Raw genomic sequence first — 26,000 nt, forward strand, 5'->3', positions numbered from 1 at the left:
TAGTCTGGTCAGAGAAGTTTTGACAGAAGAATTCCCAAAGGATACTAAGTCAACAGTTGTTTTTAAGTATCAAGAAATGTCCAAGAAATAGAGTAATATTAGTTTGAAAAAATAGAGATCAAGGGAAATTTGCTTCCTATGTTTATAAGCACATTGTCCTTAAGGAGACCCATGGCTTCTTGCAAATAGGAGCAGGTTGTATTCTTTTTTGTGAACCAGGAAGCCGAGATTTTTACCAGCTTCAAAACAGGCACATCCTGAAGTACTGTCTTAGTGTAGCAAATAAGACTTCTTGAAGTCAAAGAAAGAGGTAAGTTATAGTCCCAATCCTTGTGCTTCTACTTCTATTTGTTGCCATCTTCAATCATGCTAAAGAAATGTGTTTATTCAGTCCACACCTGAGGACATTCAGACATTAAATAACCAGAGATGACAAGTTAGGAAGGGCATTCCAGATGAAAAAATCAACATCCTGGAGCATTTCTTTTGCGACAGGTAAGGTAAAAACTGTTGTTGGCTTATGTGATATCTTTCCTTCCAAGTCCTTTCTTGTTTCTGACAATTCCATCTTTGTTTCCTTCACAGCATTTTTCTTCTGCTTGCCTGTTAAAATTTAATGACTCCCAGGTTCTGTTCTCCACATCCTTCTCTTTTGTAAATAATCTCACGCACATTTTTACCTGTGACTTAGGAATCTCAAATTGCGGTCTCTACCTTAGCCACCTTTCATGAGCTCCAGACTTGTGTATCCAACTGCCTATGGATATTGTTACCTGTATGATTATAGGCACGTTATACATTGTGTTTGGACTGTACTCACCATCTTGTGTTTTTCTTCTACTCCCTCCTTTTGTCTCACTCAAGCATAAAATCTAATACTCCTCTCACTGAGAATATATAATATGGGTACAATTCCCAGTGCTATAACATTTCCCACATTAGGCAATGAACTCACTAAAGGCAAGGATCATATCTTTTTATCATGCTGTGCCAGGTACAGCAATGCTTAGATATTTAATAGGTGTTCACTTATTTTTATTTTTTATTTTTGTGGAATCGTTTTAGTAATTCTGAAGTGTTCTGTTTCAGTTTGCTAGGGTTGTCATAACAAACTACTGCAGATTGGGTGCTTAAACAGCAGAAATTAATCTATCTATCTATCTATCTTTCTTTCTTTCTCTTTCTTTCTCTCTTTCTCTCTCTCTCCCCTTCCTTCCTTCCTTCCTTTCCTTTTCTTTTCTTTCAAGATTTATTTACTTGAAAGGCAGTTACAGAGAAAGAGAGGAAAGGAGACAGAAAGAAAGATCTTCCATTCATGTGGCCTCAAAGGCCTGGGTTGGACCAAGCCAGGGCCAGGTTCCAGGAACTCCATCCAGGTCTCCCATGTAGGTGGCAGGAGACCAAGTAATTGGACCATCTTTTCCACTGCTTTCCCAGGCCATTGGCAAGGAGCTGGATGGGAAGTGGAATAGTCAGGACTTGAGCCAGAGCTCATAGGAGAGGCTAACATTGTAGGCAGCAGCCTAACCTGCTGTGCCATATGCCAGCCCCAACAGAAATTTCTTGACTCACAGTTCTCGAGGTGAGAAGTCCAAAACCAAGCAGGATTAGCTTCTTTTGAGAGCTATGATGAAAGGCTGTGCTTGGTTCTTTCTCCTTGACTTATAGTTGGACATATTCTCCCTAAGTCCTTTCTTTTCTTAAATTTTTAAAGATTTTATTTATTTATTTATTTTAAAGGCTGAGTTACAAGAGGCAGAAAAAGAGAAAAGTCTTCCATCTGCTGGTTCACCCCCAAATGGCTGCACTGGCCAGAGCTGGTCCGATCAGAAGCCAGGAGCCAGGAGTTTCTTCCAGGTCTCCCACGAGGGTACAGGGGCCCAAGGACTTGGGCCATCCTCTGCTGCTTTCCCAGGCCATAGCAGAGAGCTGGGTCAGAAGTGGAGCGGCCGAGACTTGAACCGGCACCTATATGGGATGCCAGCATTGCAGGCGGTGGCTTTACCCGCTAAGCCACAGTGCCAGCCCCCCAAGTCCTTTCTTTATGCATATCTACATATTCAAATTTCCCTTTCTTCTGAAGTCACCAGCCACACTAATTAGAGCCTGTCTTTGGACCTCATTTTACTTAATTTCCTCTCTAAAATCCCAATTAAAGTTACATTATGAAGTAGTGAATCTTAGGATTTCCATATATTAATTTTGAAGGAATTCAGTTTTCCTTAGTCCATTTGGGCTGCTAGAACAAAATATCACAAATTGTTTGCTTATAAGCAATAAGAATGTATTTCTCACAGTTCTGGATGCTGGAAAGTTCAAAATCAAGGTGCTTTGTTTCCATGTAATGGAAGGGTTGAAAGCATTCCCTTGGACCTATTTTAAAGAGTGTCCTCATAATCTAATCATCTTCCCAAAGGATAGCCCCCCCCCCACACCTCCTAATACCATCCCTTGAGGGCTAAGATATCAATCTATAAAATTTGGAAGGATGCAAACTGTTTTTACTGTTTTGATTCCAAGTATTATTTTCTGGCAAACACTTGGGAAGGTTTCTAGCCTCCTCACCATTCTTTTTTCTTTCTTTCTTTTTTTTTTTTAGTTTTATTTGAAAGACAGAGTTACAGAGAGACAGAGGCAGAGAAAGAGATCTTCCATCCGCTGGTTCACTCCCCAGACGGCCAGAGCTGGGCTGATCTGAAGCCAGGAGCTTCTGGGTCTCCCATGTGGTTGCAGGGGCCCAAGCACTTGGGCCATCTTGTACTGCCTTCCTAGGCCATAGCAGAGAGCTGGATCGGAAGTATAGCAGCCAGGACTCAAACCATGGCCCATATGGGACTTCAGCACTGCAAGCAGTGGCTTTACCCACTACGACACAGCGCCGGCCCCCCTCCTCACCGTTCTGATGTTGCTGTCTGGTGGTACTATAGATAGAAATATGGAAAGAAAAAGATGGGATGGCACGTTCAGCAAGTTTAAGGGATTTGCTTTGACCAAAGTGAGGGCATTAGAAAGCTGGATCCCACTAGGCATGGAGAGGTCAAGGAAAGACTTTGATAATATGCTGAAGAAACTCAAGCTTTTCTTTTACTGCATTCACTGAAGGATTTTAAGAAAATAGGTGACAAAAATCTATTTGAATTTTAGAAATAGCCCTCTAGCAAATTGTGTAGGATGGATCAAGGGCAGGAAGGAGGGAAAGAGAGAGAGAAGAGGAGACAAAGACAGAGGAGGGGAGGGGAAGGGAGAGGAGAGGACAGATGTTTCTAGAGGAAGGGGAAATGGGCATGATGAATATTTTGTGTTAGTTCAAGTGAGAAATCATGAAGCCTAGACTAAGGGTTGTAGAGAAGGAGACAGATTTCATAGGTGAGAAGGTAAAACAGATTAGACTTGGTGAGTGTGTGGCAGAGGGACAGAAGGTTTTGCAGGGGATTCTGCTACTGAATGGAGAATTAGAATTTATGGATTCTGAGGATTCTGTGTTTGAGCAAAGAAGTCATCTCTGCATGAGGTTGATACGGGTGAGCTGGCAGCACAGAGCTGTGAGTATCAATGCCAACACCAGTAGTAGGCTTGCTGTCAGCATTCCTTGCTTTCCAGGCTAAGTCTAACTCTCTATCCTGACTCAGCTAGTGCTTCCCCTTCACCCCCATGCTTTCCTTTTACTTTCAGAGGTCCCTAGACTGTTTGGGTCTCCCTTAAGACTTCTCTAATTTATACATTATCTAACTTCTTATAATGCAATGCCTCATACCTGATATTTTTTAATGATCTAGGAAAAGCTCTGTTCTTTGGAGCCCTTTTATTGAATCACAAGGACATCTGACATTCACACACTGGCTAGAAACATATTTTCCAAAGCTTGTAGAAACAAGGGCCTAGGGTCTGGCATTATGACACAGTGAGCTAAGCTGCTGCCTGCAATGCCAGCATCCCATATTGGTGTGCCAGTTCAAGTCCTGGTTGCTTCACTTCTGATCCAGCTCCCTGATAGTTTATCCAGGAAAAGCAACAGAAGATGACCCAAGTACTTGGGCCCCTGCCACCAAAGTGGGAGACCTGGGTGAAGCTCCTAGATTCTGCCTGGCTTAGCCCAGGTTGTTGCAACCTTTTGGGAGTGAACCAGTAGAGGGAATATCTCTATGTCTCTCCCTTCCCCACTCCTTCACCCTCTTATCAGTCTGCCTTTCAAGTAAATACTTAAATTGTTAAAGAAGGGATGGAGGGAAGGAGGAGAGAGAAACAGTCCTAAACAAAGATGTTTCTCCACTTTAGGGTTTGCCTTAACATGCGTCTCGGCCGGCACCGTGGCTCACTAGGCTAATCCTCCACCTTGCGGTGCCGGCACACCGGGTTCTAGTCCCGGTCGGGGTGCCGGATTCTGTCCCGGTTGCCCCTCTTCCAGGCCAGCTCTCTGCTGTGGCCAGGGAGTGCAGTGGAGGATGGCCCAGGTGCTTGGGCCCTGCACCCCATGGGAGACCAGGATAAGTACCTGGCTCCTGCCATCGGATCAGCGCGGTGCGGCGGCCATTGGAGGGTGAACCAACAGCAAAGGAAGACCTTTCTCTCTGTCTCTCTCTCTCACTATCCACTCTGCCTGTCAAAAAGAAAAAAAAATACGTCTCAGCCATAAAGAACTGAAGATGATAAATATTGAGTCTTTTAGTAGTCTCCTTTTATTATAAGAAGTTCATTCTTTATGAAATTTCGAATTTTAGGTTTCCTTTAGAGTATCCTCAGCATATGGTCCTTTAGCTGTCTTTAGGTATTTTTTTAAGATTTATTTATTTATTTGAAAGGCAGAGTTATAGAGAGGCAGAGGCAGAGAGAGAGAGGTCTTCCATCTGCTGGTTCACTCCCCAGATGGCCGCAGTGGTGCCCATCTGAAGCCAGGAGCTTCTTCCGGGTCTCCCACATGGGTGCAGGGGCCCAAGGACTTGGGCCATCTTCCATTGCTTTCCCAGGCAATAGCAGAGAGCTGGATCAGAAGAGGAACAGCCAGGACTCGAACTGGTGCCCATATGAGATGCCAGCACTGCAGGCGAAGACTTTACCTGCTTCGCCACAATGCTGGCCCCTGTCTTTAGGTCTAGAGAGAGGACCAGCATACTCTGTGGATTGGTTTGGGACATGTAAACACGTAGACAACTTTGAGTTTTTAATCATTTGATCTTTATATGGATATGGGGCCACAGCCTTCAGAGGTACAAGGTGAAAACCTGTTTGTTTAGCTGGGCAGTCCTGAGGATTTTGTTTATCAGCTTGTTATTTTCTAGTTTTTGCTAATCAGGTATGGGGTTTGACCTGATTGTAGGATTGGATTTGTCAGCAATTTGTGACTCCTTAGGCCTGCCTTGCAGCTTGTCGGGTCCGATTTAGGCTGTGTAGCAGTTCTGTCTTAGCAAATCAGTAAAGTCAGCACATCTCTGCCAGGCTCATCACTCCCTGAGGGTGGCATGTTCCTGAGGGAAGGCGGAAGACGAGCACCTCCCATGGCCAATCACTGTCTGCTGCATGTAGTTGCTGAGTAGTTTAGGGAGGGCACAATAATTCTACAAGGGGGATGAAGACTTTCCTCAGTCACCAGAGCAAGCCATTTTCCTCATCAGACAAATCCCAGCTGTGTGACCACGTGTTGGGCACTTCATGTAGCTTGTGGCTTTCACTAGTAGTAGAGAAGGAAAGCAGTATCAGGCCAAGTCCTGCATAAGATAGATTTTGGCTCCCCCTGTCTTTTATACCTTGTGTGTGTGATGGTAGATGCTGGGAGATAAGGTGGGTACCTGCTGCTCCTGACCCAGCCAGTCTCTGCCGGTGATACCTGGGTAGGCAGGCTGGGTTTGGAGGACGGATATTCTTAGCTTCCAGACCAGACTGCGTTAGGGATTCTCAGACTTGTTTTTGTGATGGGGCCGGGGGAATTGTGATTAGCAAGCCCCTCCTCTATTATCCCTTTGACACCATTCAGTTGCATTAGGAGGTGAAGAGAAATTGGGTGCACTAGGTGGTCTTCTGACTAACCCACCATTTGTCTCCCCTTTAGAGCTCTTGCAGCTCTGAACCTTCCACAATGCTGCGTGAGTGTCAGTGTTTCATGTTGAATTTCCATCTTGACTCATCTGTCTCTAGGCGAAGATCCCTGCAAAGATTTAAATTGGGAACCAGACCTTGAGAATGTCTGTTCAGAGCATTTCACAGCTTCTGGATAAATGTCTTTCCCTTCTTAACCCAATCTGTTTTTTCCCCGATAATGCCCAGTTAGCTCTTGAGCAGCCCTGCTTTGAGGAAGCTTCCCAGCTAAATAGGTGCTATGTTCTTCCTTATCTCTAAAAAGTACCCCATCCTTTTAGTCTTCTCAGGGTCCCAGAGGGCCATGACTTAGGAAATGGAAATTGCCTACCTGTCCCCAGAAGCGAATCCACTGAGGAGGTCTGATTGTCATATGGTCATGTGATATCTGGCACCCTATGAGCCCTATAGCACAGAGGCAGAAGTGGCCTTGCTTTTTTACCAGACCTAACACTGACTGCTGTTTACTGCTTTCCCACTTACTCTCCTTCCTGCTTTTGATAAAACATAGGGAGGTGGGAAGATTCAAAGATAATTTATGGTCAGAACTATGTGAGCTCTCTTGAAAGTTTGAAGATTCTAGAGATAACATCTTTGTTGTGTCTCACATCCTAAACACATCTTCTGATGTCTGAGATTGTTTTTCTGGAAAGCTTAAACTGCTTAGAAGATGGGCTGGATGTCTTTGGGGAGACAGATGGACAGGACAGGGTCCATTAGCCTTAGGAATACCATCTGAGGCCTCAGCCAGACCCTGGAGCCACTGGCATGCAGCAGGAAGAAGTGGGTTCTTCAGGCAAAGTCCTAGCTCTGGGGGTCTTCCCCAGCCTTGAGAGAGTGAGCTCTCATCCCAGGGAGCCCATATCTAAGCCTGATAATGAAGCTGCTGCTCTAGGCTCTTCATGAGAGCTATGGAGTTAGAGGAAATTCTGATTTAATCTCTCTTCCCTATAATTCTTCTTTTAAACCTTTCGCCTCTTTCTCCTGGCTGGAGTGGGGGAAGCTCCACAGTAAATTGCCTGTGACTTCCACAGAAATGTGACAGTTTTCAAGTTATTTTTTTCCCTCTGTATTTAGATGTGATTGTAGTTGTGCTGTCAGCCCTTATCTCTTCTGTCATCCAGCCAGCTCCCAACTGGGTTAGGAGGTATTTGCTCTGCTGTCAGTGTTGGCTGCATAATGAAGTAGATAGTTAAGGAATGGGTTGTTTAGCATCTCTTGGAATTGAAATTGTCTTCCTTGGTTGAGGGGGAAGCAATGTTATTGGAAGAAGGCAGTGGGGAAGCAAAATGTTGGCTATGGAATCAACTGCTTCGCCTTAGGATCTTGGATGAGCTAAGGAAATCATTCCTAATTTTTGTTTTGCCTACTATACAAGACTGCCTGTTCTGCAGTAACTGGTCCTAGCATGGCTGCCATAGGCTGACTACCTGAATTCTGGGCTTAGAGACTGGATTCCTTTGTGGATTGTTTCAAGGAACACTGCAGGGCAGCAGAAGTGGCGAGGTTTGGAGCTTGATTTATGCATGCTGGGTGAATCAAACTTGCCCTTCCCTGTTGGCCTGAGGCCTAAGGAAGAAGAGGGCTTTTCTCCTTGGGTCTTGCTCAGGGCAGGTAGAGGAGGAGCACTTTCACTGGATTGTTCCTAGCTGGTCAGAGCTGTACATCAAGAAAGATTCTGAGATTCTCTAGGCTCAGCAAACAACGTTTTACTTGTGGAGTGTTTACAGAGTAGAAAGGGATATTGTGATTTGTGAATTTAGCATTTTATGCCACAGGGCTTCAAGGGCCGCTGGCTTATGCTTGGATATTATGTTGCAGTGAATGGACTGAAGACAAAGACATTCAATTTGCTGATGAGTCTTACCTAAAATTGTTGGATTATTAGGAGTTATGACCACCTAGCTAACAAAATCCACAGAGATGGGGCTGCCGTTAGAGAAGGGTTGGAAAATTTGGAGTAATGAAAACCAGCCCCTGAACTTTAGACAGCTTTTTGGCCAACATGATATAACTTCAGATTACTTAGTTCCCAATTCCAAAACAGTCTTGGTCCTAACTTCTACAGTATTTATTTATAATTCTCCTCTTTCTCCCTGGTCCTTGCCTTGGCATAACCCAAGGGAGTTCTTGTTTTCCAGTTGGTTCTCTTGTAGTGGCTGTTCAGGAAAAACTGGACGAGATGTGTACTCTGAGATCAAGGCACTATTTGGTGTTAATTGCACTTGGGTACTTTCCCTGCCCTGTAGCCTCTCCAGATGCTGAAAGCAGAGAATATACATACAAAACCAATCAACCATCCTAGAGCTTGTCTCAGTAAAAGGGAAGAATCCCTTTGAACTTGGGCTCCAGCAGTTTCTTACTCTGTGCTAGCTTCCTTCTGAGACTAGGAGCTCCTCAAAGTATAGGGCTCTGTCTTATTTCTCTTTATATTCTCTAGCCCAGACATAAGAGAGGTGGGTAGGCAGGGAGAATAAAGGACCCGGGGAGAAGAGGAAGGAAGGAAGTGGGGGAAGGGAGAGAGTAAGATCTATTTTTAGCAAGAGGGAGAGACACTCACCAAGGGTGTGTGAGTGAGCTTGCTGGCAAGGCTTCTGTGTGCGTGAGTGTGCTGGGAAGGGGGTGTGTGCGCCAGCAACGTGTGAGGAGGGCTGGTGCCCTATGGGAGGTTGCAGGCAGGAAGCAGCTGGAGAGGAGGAGGAGCAGCAGCAGGAGCAGGAGCTGCCCTGCTTTCTCTCAGTCTCAGAGCCCGGAACTGATTGAGTTAGAATTCCACCTCCAGTTGAAGTTTGGCTGCTGTTGCCTTCAGCAGGCTGGTCGGCAGAACCCCCCCTCAGCAGAGAGGTGTGGGCCAGATTGGATTCCTAGATTTGCAGCCAGCGAGACTCCTGCCCAGCGTTCACTGAGGGGATTTCTCTGCTGGGCATTGTTCCTATCATCAACTTCGCACTGTGAGCCAGCCAGCTGGGTGCGACTGAGAATAATAGCTCCTGGGCTCTGTGTGTCGGTTGGGCAAGCAGCAGTGCTGGGGCTCAGAAAGTTCATCCTGTGGCTTCTCTGTCAAACCAAGGAGTGCTTCTGAATGGATTTCCTTTTTAAAGACAGCAGTTGCGTTCTAAAACTTGAGAATCCATTGTTTTAATGTGTTTTGTTTTTTCCTTTTCATTTCCTTAACGCTTATTTTGGTTGCAGTAGCAAGGTAAGTGGTATTGAGTGTATGACTGACTCTGAACGACAAGCAGGGACAGAAGCAAAGCCTCTGTGGGTGGAATATGGAGCAGCTACTTTAATTACATAACTGCTTGAGCCAACTTGCTGGTGGGGGTCATTGTAATGAGTGAAGAACAGCATACTCAGCACTGGGGTAGCATCTTCCCGTGCACGTGTTTGTGTGCTGATAATCTGACCATTCGTTCCTCCTTGGTACTCTGCTGTGTGTATACAGATCATCTGTTTTTCTTCTTCATGTGTCCATATGTGTTTATAAATTATCTCCCCATTCCTCTCCTGCATGTGTGTACATTTAGACAATGCTTTCATTTATCTTATACAAATACATATAAGCCCACCATATTTGTACGTATATAGAAATAATAATCTGTTACTTCATCTCATGCATTTATATATGTACTTAGGTAGCCTTCCTGTTCTCATATGTGCTCTGCATGTATTCAGAAATGTTACTATTCTCTGTCTCTCGCTTGCTTGCTCTTTCTCTCGCTCTCTCTCTGTGTATGTATGTATGTATGAGAGAGAGAAAATGTTTCTGCCTAATGTATTAGTTCATCTCTCTCGTGTACCTATGCTGTGTAAGCAGAAAAGTCATCTTGAGTTTTCTCAGCCTTGAGTGTGTACGTGCATGCATATAGATAATTTTGTAATTTATGTCATGAGTTTTGGAGAAGGAGCACTAACTTTGTAGATAGAAGACCCACTTTTAAATCCTAGCCCTATTTGGTGAACTAATTTAGCCTCTCTGTGTTTCCTTTTTCTTGCCTCTGAAATCTGAATAAAAAGCCTTTCCTCCTGCCTCCCAAGATTGTTATAATGATAAAATGAGAGTCATGTAAACTGAAAAGTCTAAATAAATACAGTATTTTATTAGTACTGTGTATCCCTCTAGACTGAGCTGTATAAGATGGCATATCTTTGACCCAGCTGCACTGAGATTATGTTCATGTATATGCGAAGACTCTAAGCCTTTTGTGTGAGAGGTCACTTTCTTCTGAAGTGACCTGGTTTATTCTGTGGTTTTTCCCAGAGTATTGGAAGGAAGCTACAGGGAGATAAGGGTTTCAAGAAATGGTCAAGTTGAGAGAGAGAAAGGGTCTCATTCTCTGCAGGCAGAGACCTTACTATGTTCTTTGTAGTCTTGAGAAGGATTGAGCCTATCACACAACAGAACTGTGCTGCTTCCATCTAGAATCAAAGTGAACAGGTGAAAAGATGAGTGAAAGAACAGAGAATTTTGCTGCCTCTGAGATGACAGCCTGCTCTTTGTAGTGAATATCGATTGCCAGGTTTTGAAGGCTCTCCAGAGTGTCCTGTGGCCAAACTTCTAGACCTGTGCTGTCCAAAATGGTAGCCACTTGCCACATGTGACTCTTAAGTACTTTATGGCTAGTCTAATTTGAGATGTGCTATAAATGTAAAATACATGTGAGATTTCAGGGACATATTATGAAAATAAGAGTGCAACTATACAGTTAGTAATTTTTATATTGATTACATGTTGATAATATTTTGATATTGGGTTAAATAAAATATATTAAGATCAATTTCACCTTTTTTTAAAAAAAAACTTTTTTACATAGCTACTAGAAAACTGAAAATCACCTATGTGGCTCACATTGTATTTCTGCTCTAGGCCCATCACTAACAGGAAGACCAGGCAGCTTTTCCTACTGGAAGGACACATGAGAACCCTATCACAGCAGATGACATGGAGTTCTGAGGATTGTGGCAAGGTCTTTTCCTACCAGTCTTACAAGCTGGAGAAATACCAGCTAATTGACTGTGTGGCAGAGGCCAATGATGCCACAACACCCCTCACCCCCTTTATTTTTGGTCTTGAGTGATTTCTCAGAAAATTGTGGGTAAATATAACTGGGGAGAGGTTTTCAACTTAGTTTTATAATGAAAAGCGGTTATAAGCCATTAATCTAAAAGAAAACCTAAAACTTGAAATCATCATGTTGTCATGGAAACAGAAGTATACTTAAAATTAGGAGACCTAACTCAGCTCTGCCATCAACTCAAAAAGTTCATGGGAAAGTGTACATTATCTTGTATTTCTGTTTTTCCATGAACTGCTTGAAATACATGTGTATTTCTTTCATGACACTGATTTTTCACTCTGTTCCAGGCTCTGTGCTTAGCATAGTAATACCCTGTGCTAGGCATTGGGAATATAAAAACCAATAAGGCACAGCGTCCAGTGTAATGGATTTCACTCCTACTGTGGATCCTCAAGCAAGAACCTCCCACTTAGGCAGCAACAACCAAAGGGTGTCATTCTAGGTCAAGAGGTATAATCTTGGGTAATTGGGCTTTCGAGAAACTAGAGTTCTTGCTCTGCCTAAAGACTTCCAAATTCACAATTTAGAAAAATATGGTGATAGCCAAACAGAACTACTCCCTAGGCTGGATCACAGTATAGAATGAGGAAGAATGGCAAATCCTGGGAACTGTAGTAATAGGACATTGCTAAGCATTTGGTTCAAGGCATCTTATTTCCTTTGGTTAATCTCACTGGGTTTGTTTGTTTAAGATTCATTTTATTTATTTGAAAGGCAGAATTCCTGAGAGAGAGAGAGAGAGAGAGAGAGAGGTCCTTCGTCCACTGGTTCACTTCCCAAATGGCCACAATGGCTGCTTTGGGCCAAACCAAAGCAAGAGCTTCATCCAGTTCTCCCATGTGGGTGCAAGAGCCCAAGCACTTGGGCCATCCTCTGCTGCTTTCCTAGCCCTGCATCAGCAGAGGGCTGGATAAAAAATGGAGCAGCCGGGACTCAAACCAGTGCCCATATGGGATGCTGGCATGGCAGGCAGTGGCTTTACCTGCTACACCATGACACCAGCTTCGGTTAATCTCACTCTTCACATCTTATGCTCTGATCATTTTCTTCTGGCAAGGTACTCTGTAGGCACTGATTTTTTCCCAAAGATTAACATCCTAAGAGTACCCCTCCTGTTATGGCCCTGGAAGTCCATTCATCTTACCATATTAGCCATACAGTGTAACTGGTAAATGGTCCAGCGATGATGTGTCTTCTGTGGAGGACTGAGAACTGTTGGCTTGCTGCCAGCTGGGATTGTTTCACACTAATTAAGGGCTGGTTGATATATATGCATAGATTCCTAGCCTGTTGCCAGAGATCCCCTGGTTGTTTTCTCTAAGCCAAGATTTGGGTCAGAAGAGATTTTTACAAGGATTCACCACGTTCCTAATCACATTTATTTGACAAATCAGAGAGAGGGGTAAAAAAAAAAAAGCCATTAAAAAACAGTTTTTTTTTTCTTTTGACTGTGTGTGTGTGTGTGTGTGTGTGAGGCTGGTAGGCTGGTATTGGTGTGATATGATTTAAGGGGTCTACTCCCTGCTGTAATTCTCAGCTTTCCAGCATTACAGCTTTAATCTTTGATTAATTCATTTTGTTTTGATGTTCCCTTTTTGAACACAGATAACCCTTGAAAGGCCCGCCTTATTTTTCCCAGCCTTAGGCATTCCTTAGAAAAAGAGCACAGAAAGGTGTGATCATTTCTGAGAATGAAATTTGCAGAGTTGACCAGAGTGGCTAGGCCAGAATCAAGGCAGAGTGATGGCACTGAATACCTTATAGGATTCTGGAGGGCTAGGTTTGAGCTGGATGGACTCCTCTCATCTCAGCTCACATATTACTTCTCTGCAGCCTTACTTGTCTTGGTTTTGATGAGCCTCTCATTCACTTCCCACTCTTCACTCCTGGAATGAAATGCTTACTTTTTATTACAACCTCTGTGATAATACGAATCACTTTATATTATAACTGTCTATATGTCTATTTCCATCTCTAAACCTTAATATATTAGAGAGGAGGGACTATGCTTATTCATACATTGCCAGCACATAGCTTAGTGCTTGGCACATTCATTCATTTGAATTGACTTGGAGATCAAATGGTCCTCACAGTTTAGCCCCATCATTACATTACTGTAGACAGTAGTAGCAAAAAGAAGCTGGGGAAGGCGGTGAATTGGGCCTCCTGGCCCTGAGGATTGCCCTTTCTGCCCATTCTGGCTGCTGATAGCCTATTGAACTCTGAGCACAGTGACTATTTGATCCTTTAGGCATCACATTGAGCTCTGTCCCCTGTTTCAAACCTAAAGACCTGGATGGCTGAGTATGTTTGTTGCCTTTAGGGAAACTATCCCCAGGAGATGATTCTTAAATTCAGAGTTCATCCAGGGGCAGTGACTGCCAACTCAGAAGGTTTAGAAGGATCTTTTTATTTGTTTAACATGGAAGCAAGCGTCTTTGTCTGGGGCTGGGAGAAGTTGCTATGGTAGCTCTAATTGGAAATTTCCTATTTGTCAGGAACAAAGGGGAGCAAACATGTCTGCCTTCAGTCCTTCAGAAGGCCACAGGAAAAAGCTCTGAACCTATTTGCCTCCTGTGTGGCTGGCCAGCCAGTGTGGTAGTCATGGTAGTCTGGGAGCAGACATTGGTGACGCTGTCCAGAGGTTAGGCCAAGTGTATCTGGAGTGTTGATCTGAGGGGCACACACAGATAGACTCAGGTTAGCCTGGCCTGCTTTGAAGCAGTAACAGGAAAGTCAGCTTCATCTTTGTTCCTAACTGCCTTATTTGGACCAAAGTGCAGTTGGCCTTGAAGACCTGGCCTTGAATTCTATGTCTCACCAGCATCAGGAAGAAAAAACTTGCCTCTATCACCATTTGCCCCTTCCTCCTGTTGTTAGGTTGCCTGAGAGAAGTGCTGGGACCTGAATTCTTTGCTGCTTCCTTTTCTACCTTAAAAAGAAAACTGTATCTGGGTTCAACTTCTGGCTTCACTTCTGATGCAGTGATCCAGCCTCCTGCTAATGCACACTCTGGGAGGCAGCAGGTGATGGCCTAAATACCTGGTTCCCTGGCACTCACATGGGAGACCCAGACTGGGTTCCTGCCTCCCAGCTTTGGCTTGGTTGTTGTGAGCGTTTGGGGAGTTAACCAGTGGATGTAAGATATTCCTCTCTCTCTCTCTTCCTCCCTCCCTGTTTCTATAAATACAACATATATACATGCATAAAATTTAAGGGGAAAGAAGAAAACAGGACTAACTCAAAGGATGTTAATCTGCCTAGTGGGATTCCAGGCACTGCTGCAGACCATTAGAAGGACTGGGAATAGTAATAGTCTCAGGTGGAGTGGAGTCATGGTTCACTCAGATGATACCATTTAGATGATTGGTTGCATGGCTTCGATACTGGTCTCCCTGCTTTGTTGACAGAAGGATTTACCATGTCAGGTTAATAACAGCATTGCAGTGTTTTACAGTTTACTAAGTATCAATCTCTCATTTTACCTTTATAACATCTCTGGAATGTCTTGCCCACTTTTTAGATGAGGAAACGAATGCACAGAGAGGTCAAGTATGTAGACCAAGGACGTCAATGAAGCAGGCCCCAAACTTAAGTCTCCTGATTCTAGGTCCCGTAGCGCTTGCTCAGTACCTCATGTAGTTTCACACAGAGCTTTTGTCTTGGTTTAGTAACAGTCTTTCTCCTTTGAGACAGACTTAAAAGGCTAGTTGGTAGCTCATCCCTTGTAGGGCCAGGGACATTGTTCAGGACTAACACTGTGTGCCAGCACCAAATCAGAGACAACCAGTCCCTGCACAGTTGGGGAGAAAGAAAGGAGTGTCATAGGAAATACATATTTTCTAGTTGTGGAAGGAGATAAGGAAGAATTTCAGCTAATCCTAAAATAGAATGTTTGCACAGACAGCTGGCCACTAAGCACAAGACCTAGGAATTCAGACTGTGCACATAAAACACCCACAACAGCTAAACTGAGACCGACCTGGTCACTTGAGATTTGAGGTGGGTAAAGCAATAATGGATAAATTGGTCTCTCTACTGCCTTGCAGGATAGGTAGAGTTCTCAGATGAGCTGGAAAGAAGAGGGGAAGATATGTAATGGGAAGTTGACTAGTTTCTGACTGTTGGTTCTTGACCTAGTTACTTCTAGCTAAAGGAATCAGCTTCCTCTTTATCCCAAGTCCTATGACTTGTCTTTTTTATGCGGCTAGTCTAGACGAGTACAATGTTTCTAAATTTTAGGCCCACAGTCTATAGCTGTAGATGGTGCTTTTCTTGAAAATGAGTTGCTGTGACAGCAGTCAGCTTGCATTCTTTAAGACGTTTCCTCCTCTTAGGATTAACTTGAGCACTAGGAAAATGAAAGGAGGCAAGAGTTTAGAAGACTTAGAAGTTTACAGCAAGTATAAAACATGGGGAAACCATCTCTGGTAAAATAACTTGAAAGCTCAGCGCGTCTCCCACCAACCTATCTTTACCCTCCCAGAGTGACCTAGCAGAACCAAAGAGTATCTCCTGGGTCGCTGCTTTCTCCTCTGTCCTTGCCACTCTGCTCTTTCCCTGTACTTGGCACGTTCTTAGTTAAAAAAGGAATGGAAGCCCACTCCATATAATGATGACGATGATTATCTCTATGTCTGTTGTATAGTCACCAATAGCTTAGGATATGGAGGTAGGTCTGTTTTCACTTTCTTGGATAATAACAGAGCACCCTGGAGCCTTCTTTAATTACTTAGATGAGCTATGCATTGTTCTCTCCAGGCTAACCAAAGGGTTGGAACAACCCTCTGTTATTGGAGCAGTGGATAATGTGCTGGGCCGTCACTTAAAGTGGTACTCTAAAGGACCCTCCGTGGCCCAGGAAAGCTGCATCTGGGTATTGATTAGGCTGCACAGAATCCTTAGGGAGTTACAAGTGGAGCACAGCATCAGCAGGCTCTTCCGTCCCCAGTTATGGGTCTATCATATGTGTGTCTATCATATGTGTGCCTTTGCCTGCCTGCCTCTCTAGATCCACACAGTCTAAATGCCACCTAAGTTATGGGTAGTGACTGTGCCCATACTGTATCCAGTATGGGGAAAATACCATGGAACTGGTGGAATTAGGTAAAAGTACTTTTTTCTCCAAATTTAAAGTATTTGCCATGATCCTCCTTCCCAAGTGAAAGATGGCCGTCCTAAACAAAGGGCAAGCACTGCTGCATACAGTGTGTGAGCTCAGCCTTCACTGGAACAACAGAGTGGAAGGAACATTCCATGTCTCGTCTTTCACTGTGTGTGCAGTTTCAGCTTTGGTGGTTAAGCATCTGTTTGTTCATTCCTGAGCTACACCCTAGTGCTGAATTTTGTGAAGATTCAAATAAGGAATCATTCACTGGCCTTGCCCTATTTACCTCCCAGTAGCTCACCCAGAGCACTAAAGACTCGATCATCAGTGTTATAATGGGATACCAAAGTAAGAGAACTGACTGCCTATCCTTTAAGGCCAGGGTTGGAAGGCAATTCAGTGTTGATTCCTACAGTTCTAGAGGTAATATTCTTCTCCTTGTGAGACAGCTGATTCGGATTAAAATCCTGCTTTCTGACCTGAGTGTACTATTTTCCTTTTCCACTAGCTACGGGATAAGAATCAAGCCAGGATCCAGGGGAATGTGCCAGGTTTGGACACCACACACAAGGTCATTCCAGGCAGCACTGTGGGTTACACGCAAGACATCAGTCAGCAGTAATTGCTAGAAATAGGCTGAAAAGAGAGGACAGGCTTACACCTTTCAAGGCAATCTCTATTAAGCATCCTGACCAGGAGTAAGAGGAAGAAGCAGAGAATTCCTCAAACTGTGAGGGAGAAAATGAAGCGGTTGTTGCAAGAGTCCGAAGAAGAAATCATGGTCACTTTGGGACCCTCCTCCAGAGTTTCCCCAGACAAGGCTAAGGCAGAGACTACGTATGGCAATAAGAACAAGGCCTCAGGCCCAGCTGGATCCTTCCTGGAGGACAACTGTCCGCCCCCTTGCTGTGGGTCAGCAGCCTCAGCCATTGGCGGAGACAGAGGTAGGGACCTGGCCCAACTTTGCAGCTTTGGGCAGCAGGCCAACAGCCAGCTTCCTCTGGGCTCCACTGCCTCTACTTCAGGGCCTGGTTCTCAGGACCTCTCACCTGCTAGCATTACCGCAAGCTATGAAGAGCCCTCAGAGAAGAACCAAACCAAGCCCCTTTTGTCCAGAGGCCTCTGCCAAGGCTATGGCCATGAACAGCGAGAGCCTTTGGGGGATGTAGTAGAATACATCATCAGAGAGCTGCAAGGCATCAGCCGTCTCCAGACTGAGATTGCTGAGCTGCGACAACACTTGAGCCAAGTCCGGGGCTCAGTGGATGAAGTCTCTACCTGTGTAGACTCTGTCATGAGTGAAATAGAAGGTTTGCATGGGGGCAACAGCTCCCTCGCCAAGGTGTGCGAGGGGGAAAAGGCTCAGAAACCCTGTGTAGACAGACCCAGTGAGGAAGCCATTCTGTATCTGTATGGACTTCCTGAGCAGGATGGGGAAAATACCATGGAACTGGTGGATAGCTTCCTAACCAAGCATCTCTGTTTTAATGGCATACAGTGCAACAGGTTTGTCCAAGAGGCCTACAGGACAGGCAGATCCCCTGCCCCCAGACCCACTGTTGTGAAGCTTGCCCATCTAGAGCACAAGGATTTCCTCTTGCAGCAGTCCATCCTCTTGCAGAATGTAGGGGTCCGGATTGCCACCAAAGAAGAACCAAGTTGGCTGCAGGGCCCTAAGAATTCCCAAAAGAAGTCTATGTCATTTTGGCAACAACAGCTTCAGGATCCTAGTTGGAGTTCTTCAAACCAGGATAAACCAGTCCTTCAAGTGGAAACAGGGGACAGAGGACCCCTGACAGGATCCTCTCAAATGAAAGCTCAGAATCAACACGGAGAACACCAGTTTCCTGAGCAGCGAGGCCATTCCTTCCTACTCAAGAACAACAGTCTAGCAAAGCAGAGGGATACGTCTAAACCAGGAGCTGAAGGAAAAGGAAGATGGGGACCATCTCAAATTATCAGTGGCAACTCTGGTGAACTGAGGGAGAAAGCAGTTCCTCTGTCCACCTGCCATCAATTTGAGGAAGCTTCCCTAGTGTTAAAAGAAGAGGATTCTGGGAAACCCCAGTTTCTCAAACAGGGCAACGAAGAACTTGAAGCATGTAAAGTAGCAAAACCAGAAAATGACTGCAGCACTAAAGAGGAGGCCAGTAGTTGCCTGTCACCGTCTGGGGTGCTGAAGACAGAAAGAACAAATGCAGAGGACAGGCTCCTGGGCTGCGAAGCTGGGCTTGATATTCTGAGCTCCAAGCAGCTGGAGGACCTCATGGCAGACAAGTCCAGAAAGTTTGCCGCTCTGAGCTGCAGCAGCATGATGGAGGAGATTGTCATGGGGCCTGAGGCTTTTGGTGACATGGTTCATATTGACCTGAATGAAGAGGAGGAATGTGCGGCTCGGATCCTTACGGATGTCTTTGACAAGGCTTCTTGTGTTCTGGGTGGCTCACAGGAGGATGAGGATGTGGAAATCAAGTTTTACACAAGCAAACTGGGACGAGCAATTCACCATTTTCGTTCGGCTCTGCAGGGGGTGTTTCAAAAGCTGGAGAACAGTGGGTCCCTCAGTCCTGAGGACTTGGAGAGCAACGAGAGTGGTTCCCAGTCAGAGAACAGTGATCGACTTCTTGGGACAGTGAGTTTAGGGGGTGCCCAGGATTGCTCTGTGGAGAGCCCTGGAAGTCAGGGGAGTGAGAGCTTGCTCAGTGTGGTCTCTGGTGGGCTGGGCACCTCCACACAGGAAGACCAAACTCCTAAGGATCCCAGCAGCTTCTCTCTTGCTTCTAATAACTCCCTTCTTGCATATTCATTGCCAAGTTTTGCTATGGCTCCATGTCTGGGAAGCGAGACTTGTCCTGGGCCAGAATCCCCCAAGCAAAGCAGATTAAGCCTAGAGCAAGTGTGTACTGAGACTATTTACCTCAACAAATGCATCAACAATTTTAAAAATGTCCTAAGAGAGAAAAGGCTAAGGCAAAAAAAACTTTTGCACGAGCTAGTACAGAAGGCAAATCATCTCTCAGTAGAAGACGTGCCCTCAGGTATTCTGCCTCTGTTAATGGGGTCCTGGCTGGCTGTCTATGGCCTCCCTCTGGCCAGCATGAGACCTGGTGTGGTGACAAGTTTCACAAGGTGATGGGGAAGGTCCACAGCCTGAATCAGCCTAAATTAGTCCAGCTCAGACCTTAAGCTAATCCTGTGGGAATTGGAGTAACAGGAAAGAAATTCCTGTCCTTAGAGGAGCGTCCTATTTACTGGGGGGAGCTGTGGAAAGTACCTTTTGAAAGTGGGAGGGACATCTGGGCAGAAGTAGTTTATAGCCACAGGACTTTTAGGTATGAAGTAGGTGTGGGAGTGCGAAGGCAGACGTGAGGGTGAGGCACATTTGCTGGCAGGCATGGAAAGGGCTGAGAAAAAGTTCCATGCATTTTAAGATGGTTCTCTGTGGGTTTCTTGAGACGAAACTGCCATATCCACAGCAACTGATGGGGCTTCTCCACCTATAGGCAGCTGTGGAAATTCCCCCACTCTGACCTGTGTCATCTTCCTAGTCCTGGACTTGCTGACGTAGAACCTTGGTTTGGATGTAAGAGTGTCCTTATACGTGATCCTGACCTTGCCTGAACGTCTGATTCTGCCCTCCACAGGTCATATTTCCTCCAGCAAAGGACCACTTACCTGAGAACTAGAGAATGGAATGTTTTGGACAATAAAAATGAGAGAACATTTTTCTAGGCACTAGGGAGATATGTAACTTTAAAATTACGTCTCCCAAACAAAATTAAATTTATCCAAAGAGCATATGCTGTATTCATCCAGTTTTAAATGTAAATGGGGTTGTCCTCTTATGCATATAACCTGATTAATCTTCCTAAGGCAAAATTAAAATCTTGAAGCATATTGTGTTGGCAAAGGTGTGAGGGAACAGGCATTCATACATTGCTGGTAGGATGAGAATGTAAATTGATATAACCTCTAAGGAAACCAATTGATAAAATTTATCAGTTACTCATATGTATGCCCTTTGAGCTCTCAGCACCATTCCCAGGAATGTTTACTGCAGATACATTTTCACATGGGGAAGTGACATATGTATGAGGCTATTTTTGAAACATGGTTTTTAGTAGTCAATTATTGGTACATCCAAACAATGGAATACAGCACCATGTAGCTATAAAGAGAATAAAGTAGCTCTGTACTAAAATGGAAATATACCTAAAATATATTGACAAGTGAAAAAGCAAACAGGCATAACAGTCTGCATAAGATACTTTGATTTGTATAAGGAGGGGAAGAGAAGAGTACGCCCAGAGTGTCTGCTTGCAGGATATGTAGGCTAAGGAAAGATACATGGGACTCTGAGACAGCCATCGTCGCTTAATGGTGGGACTGTGTTCTGGGAAATGCATTATTGGGCGATTTTATCATTTTTCAAACATTGTATAATGTATTTACTTACCCAAACCTAGATGGTGTGGCCTACTATACACCTAGGCTATGTGGTCTATACAGTTGTATATAAAGTGTGCTGTTGATTGAAACATCACTATGAGGCCCATGACTACATATGGTTGCCCATGGGGAGAGGTATTAGGTAAATATTAATTGGATAGGGGGGATATTTTTCTATGTATATCCTCTTATACATTTTTAGAATTTGCATCATATTAATGTAATACCAAGTCATAAAGTTACCTTTTAAAATCCAAAAATGTAAATCATACTATTCTTCCAAATAGCTCTGGCACTACTCCTTATAAGAGAAAGTCTGGATTTCTTCACTTGCCACTCATGGTTACTCCAGTTGGTCTCCAGTTTACATTTCCAAGTTTCTCTCCCATCGTCCTATCATATGCCTCTAAAAGGAAATTTATGTCTTAGAAATTTGCTTTAATCTTTCTGTTCTTACCATATTCATTTATGCTTGCTTAGTTCTAACCTAAGGTGCTGTGTTCACCATTTCACCCCAGCAAAATCTATTCATTCTTCAACACACAGCCCAAGCATCAGTTCTTCTAGGAAGCTTTCCGTAATTCCTCTGCTGTAAGGGAAGTCTCTCTCCTTGATGTTGCAACCTGTCACCTCCCCACTGCTATCTCCCAGACCTTTAGAAGTTATTTCAGCTACGGCAGTAGAAACCACAAATATCACAGCAGTACTTCCTTACAAACTCCTTAAACCCTGGTTGGAGGAGTGCTAGACAGTGCAGGACCTTGTGGTACCTGCAGTGAGCAGGGGATGGCAGAAGCAGTGATGATACAGAGCAGCAGGGAAGAGAACCAGGCGGTACGGCCTGAGGGCTGCAGGGGCTGCGTTAGAGGGTGGGTGGAGGCCGCTTCCCTTTGTGGTTCTTCAGTGCTGAGTCCAGGCCTGACTGCTGCTCTGAGAGCAGGGTAAGCACACAGGTCAGCCTCTCAGCAGCACACTCCTTTTGTAGACTCCACCACAACAGTCACTGTGTCCTGGTGAGCTGCTTCCTGTCCCAGCAGCTGCTGCCACAACAGAGCACTTGAGAAATCAGCTTTCTTTGCTGTTCTGCAGTCATCTAGGTGGTCTTGCTGCTTCTACCATTGCTCCTCTACAGTCTGTTCTCGCCAGCAGTCAGGGCAGTCCTTACAAGGCATGACTCAGATCATACCCCTTCTCTGCTCAAAACCTTCTAGTGAGTTTATTAATATCACTCTGAATGAAAACCAGAACTCTTTTTTTTTTTTATTTTTTATTTATTTTTTTTTTTTTATTTTTTTTTTTGACAGGCAGAGTGGACAGTGAGAGAGAGAGAGACAGAAAGAAAGGTCTTCCTTTGCCGTTGGTTCACCCTCCAATGGCCGCCGCGGCCAGCGCGATGTGGCCGGCGCACCGCGCTGATCCGATGGCAGGAGCCAGGAGCCAGGTGCTTTTCCTGGTCTCCCATGGGGTGCAGGGCCCAAGCACCTGGGCCATCCTCCACTGCACTCCCTGGCCACAGCAGAGAGCTGGCCTGGAAGAGGGGCAACCGGGACAGAATCCGGCGCCCCGACCGGGACTAGAACCCGGTGTGCCGGCGCCGCTAGGTGGAGGATTAGCCTAGTGAGCCGCAGCGCCGGCCTGAAAACCAGAACTCTTATAAGGGCCTGTTGAACCGCATTTGAAGTGGTGCTTTTTGCAAACTTGCTGCTGCTTCACACCAATTATGCCCTCACCTCAGGTTTTACATTTGTATGTTCTACCTGAAATACCTTTTTCTAGAACTCTCAATGTTTTCTTTGCTCACTTTCTTCAGGTTTCTGTTTAGATGTCATTTTATCAGTGAGACTCTGACAGCCTTTTGTAAAGTTTCACTCGCAACTCTTAACACTGTCATTGGGATGTTATATTTTCCCCTTATTTGAGTTTTTCAGCAGAGCTCCCATCACATGATGTATATTTATTTCTTGTGGAAAACAGACCCTGGAATCAGAATTCCTGTTTTGAATTTTGGCTTTGCTGTTTGCTGTGACTATAAACGAATTTCTTAACATTTCTGATCTTCACTTTAATAGACAAAAAAGTAGAAATAATAATAGTGTTTACTCAGAAGAGTTGTGAGAAGTAAATGAACTCACTAAATAAAATGTCAGTTATATAATGAGTGTGCAGTTAGTGTTAGCTATTATCATCCTTTTTATCATTGTTGCTTTTTGTCTGCTCCTCCTACTAGAATAAAAGTTGCTCAGGATCAGGGCGTTTGCTTTATTTGCTGGTGTATCACCAGCACCAAGAGTAGCAGTACCAAGAACTTTGGCATAGGCTACAAGTTCTTACCAAGTATTTGTTGGAACAGTTGAATCCTCACAGTAACCCTGGGAGGTAACTCTTTTTGCCCACTTTTTTTTTTTTACAGATAAGGGAATGCAAGCTCAAATAAGTTTTTTGACTTGAGAGCACAGTAGAGTTAAGATTGTTTTACTGGGCATATTGTCAGCCTTGGATATGAGCACATGAAAGGAGTGGGAGAAAAGTAAGACTAGTAGGACAAGTACAAATGTTAAAGTACCTGAAGTGCTGTAATAAGGAATGGGGCACCATTGATACAGTTAAACAACATGTGATCAGGAGTTTGAAATTTAAAAATTTGGAGAATGAATTGGAGAGGAGCAAGTCTAGAGGCAGAAAAGGCAGCTTGGAGTCTCTTGTTATGGTCCAGATAATAAACCATGAGGTTCTGGATAAGGGCAGTGGAAGTTGGGAATGGAGAGGCAGGAATTGATGCCAGAGATAATTAGAGATTTAGCATATATGGAATATATTGGGCTAGGTCATTGACTGGACAGAGATAGGGTAGAAAAGGAAGAAATCTGGTGTCTGGGGCTGAAAGGGGTCTGTGATACAGGGAGGAGAAGGAGTTTAGGGGTGGTAGACATGTTTAGTGTTTGGACATTTTGGCTTTGTAGTAAATGCAGGATATCTAAGTGATATGCAATAGTTAGTTGTTAATGTCTTGGGGCAAAGTAGGGACCTGAAGTTTAGAGATTTATTTGTTTATTTGAAAAGTAGAGTTACAGAGAGCTAGGGAGGTGGAGGGGGAGAGAGAAAGAGATCCTCCAACCACTGATTCGCTCCCCAAATAACTGCAATGGGTGGGGCTGAGCTGGGCTGAAGCCAGGGGCCAGGAGCTCCATCTGGCTCATCCACGTGGATGGCAGGGGCCCAAGGTGGACCATCATTCACTGCTTTCACAGGCACATTGGCAGGGAGCTAGATCAGAAGTGAAGCAGCTGGGACTGGAACTGGCTCCCATATGGGATGCCAGTATCACAGGCAGCACCTGAAGTTTAAATGTAGTTATTTTGAGAAGTGGGAGAGGGAGGAGCTTAGCAGTGAAATGGAAGAGACTTATCAAGTTTCTTGGTGCTTAGGGCCCAGTTGATTAAAAACCTGCATCTGTTTGCTGTGGTTCCTATTTGTACAGTGGTAGGATTTGTCAAGGCATAATGTAGGAAATACCACTAACAGAAATGAACAGAATTTAGAATCACTAAGAGGGCTTAACTCTTGCTTGGATAGGCATCAGGGAAAGCTTCCCAGAGCTGTGCTTCAGGGAAGGAATGGGATTTTACCCTTTGGAAGGAGGTGTGAGTTTCTATTTCAGGCTGATGGGAAGAATGAGTAAGTAAATCTTTGGAATTTTAAGTATGTAACCTCTTTGAGAAACAAGGCATTTAGACTGTAGGAATTGTATTTGGGCTCAGAAAAGGAGAATGGGAGAGGAGAAATCTGAGATTGGGGTCAGATCACGGACAGCTTTGATGGCCTTGTTGGCTGTAAGAGTTTTGTTCTTTAGGCATTATGGGAAAATCTAGGGAGAACAAAAGGACATGATCAAAATAACTTTGACAGGATGTGTAGAAGTATTTAAAATAGTGGAGGAGGAAGAGACAGACATTTCCAGTTTGAGTCACAGGGTCAGTTAACGTTTTCCTTGCTTAATTTTCTTATTCAAAGGGAACAGAGTGTTCTGGTGCAGACAGGATGTAGATGAGCTATGTCCCCGTTTCTGAAGTGTCTTATTTCTGCCACCCACCTGGAGCAGCAGGAGGATTCCTAGTCCTCAAGTCATTCTTTTGTCAGAACAGGTGATCCATTGGGTCATAAGAAACAGCCTGAAAAGTTGGGAACTTGTGAATTAGTTCCTTGGATTCTCCCTTCTACTTGTAGTCTTAAAAAGTGTGGGAAAAGGAGGTGGAGGAGAGTAAGCAGGTGCAGATAGATGTGCCTGTGGGCCTATCCATGTGTTACTAGAAGGCAGTATAGTCTGACAGATGGGAAAGGAGTGATAATCTCGACTGTATTCTTATGTTGTGGCTTGCTTGGGTACTTCTGTAAGTGTCAGTTTGGAGTCTTGTTGTGGGTTTAATAATCAAGTTTGGGATTGCATCAATGGTTTTAGCATCCAGATAACTGTGACTTCTGTTAAGGAGCAGCCAGTTGATGCCCCAAGGTCTGTAACCATTCAGCATTCTGGTCCTGGCTTTAACTACAGGCCCATAACTGGCCTAAATCAATTTCGGGACTGGGAAAACAGGCTAGAGCTCACAGGGCAAATTCATGGCCAAATCTTCTTGCAAAATGGAAAGGGTTCTGCCACTAGGTCTTGGAATTTTAGATCTTAGTCCTAGATCCTTAGTAAACTGATGTGGCTTCTGTGGAAGGAAGTTGCTGTGTTCAGCCAGTTGGACTAGTCCTTGCTAACAAAGCTGGTGTTGTGGGCCTGACAGCCCTGACCCTGTATACAGGCCATTTTGAAAAGGGGGAAAGCATGACCAGAAGCCCCAGGCAGACTTTATCCTGTGACTGCCTAGGTGTCCAGAGAACCTTGCCCTCTCCATGGGGATTTAGCCAACATTCCCTTTGGGTTCCTTCCCTGCTATAGGACTGAATCTACTAACCTTTCTGCCCTTCTTTTCTGCTCTTTCTCTCCTTGCAGAAGGAAAGCGAGGAGCCCTTCAGGTTGTGCCTCTGGCCCTTTGGGCCCTTCGTGTTGTCTGCTCTCCACTCTTCCTTCTAAGCACTCTGAGTGTATATGTGTGCATGATCTGTGCCTCTGAGCTTTGGCTCATGCAGATAGTCTGTTTTTCTGGAAAGCAGTTGTGTGCATGTTCCATGCTTGTGTGTGCTCCTGAAGACATTCCTGGAGCACAGCGTGGGAATGCGTGTGCCAGCACATTCAGCGTAGCATGTATGTGCTTCCACTTTTGTTCCATGTGGCTCCCCCAGATACTGATTGCTTT

The 26,000-nt window shown here is 44.6% G+C and overlaps 1 protein-coding gene across 26 annotated transcripts in view; it reads left to right on the forward strand.

The window, feature by feature from the left end:
- Positions 1–26,000, forward strand: part of UNC13B (unc-13 homolog B) — a 261,972-nt gene that overhangs the window by 198,028 nt on the left and 37,944 nt on the right. Inside the window, exons 1-2 of one of the 26 annotated variants that reach the window (XM_070053869.1) lie at positions 16,848–19,292; positions 25,697–25,719. The exons of 24 other annotated variants lie outside the window; for them this stretch is intronic. In XM_070053869.1, the coding sequence (XP_069909970.1) occupies positions 16,997–19,292; positions 25,697–25,719 (2,319 nt within the window). In that variant the 5' untranslated portion in view covers positions 16,848–16,996. Of the gene's footprint in view, positions 1–16,847; positions 19,293–25,696; positions 25,720–26,000 lie in introns of those variants that run through there. One more of the 26 variants, XM_017339944.3, reaches the window with a different exon arrangement.

This window comes from Oryctolagus cuniculus, chromosome 1, assembly GCF_964237555.1.
Source record: "Oryctolagus cuniculus chromosome 1, mOryCun1.1, whole genome shotgun sequence".
Lineage (NCBI taxonomy): Eukaryota > Metazoa > Chordata > Mammalia > Lagomorpha > Leporidae > Oryctolagus > Oryctolagus cuniculus.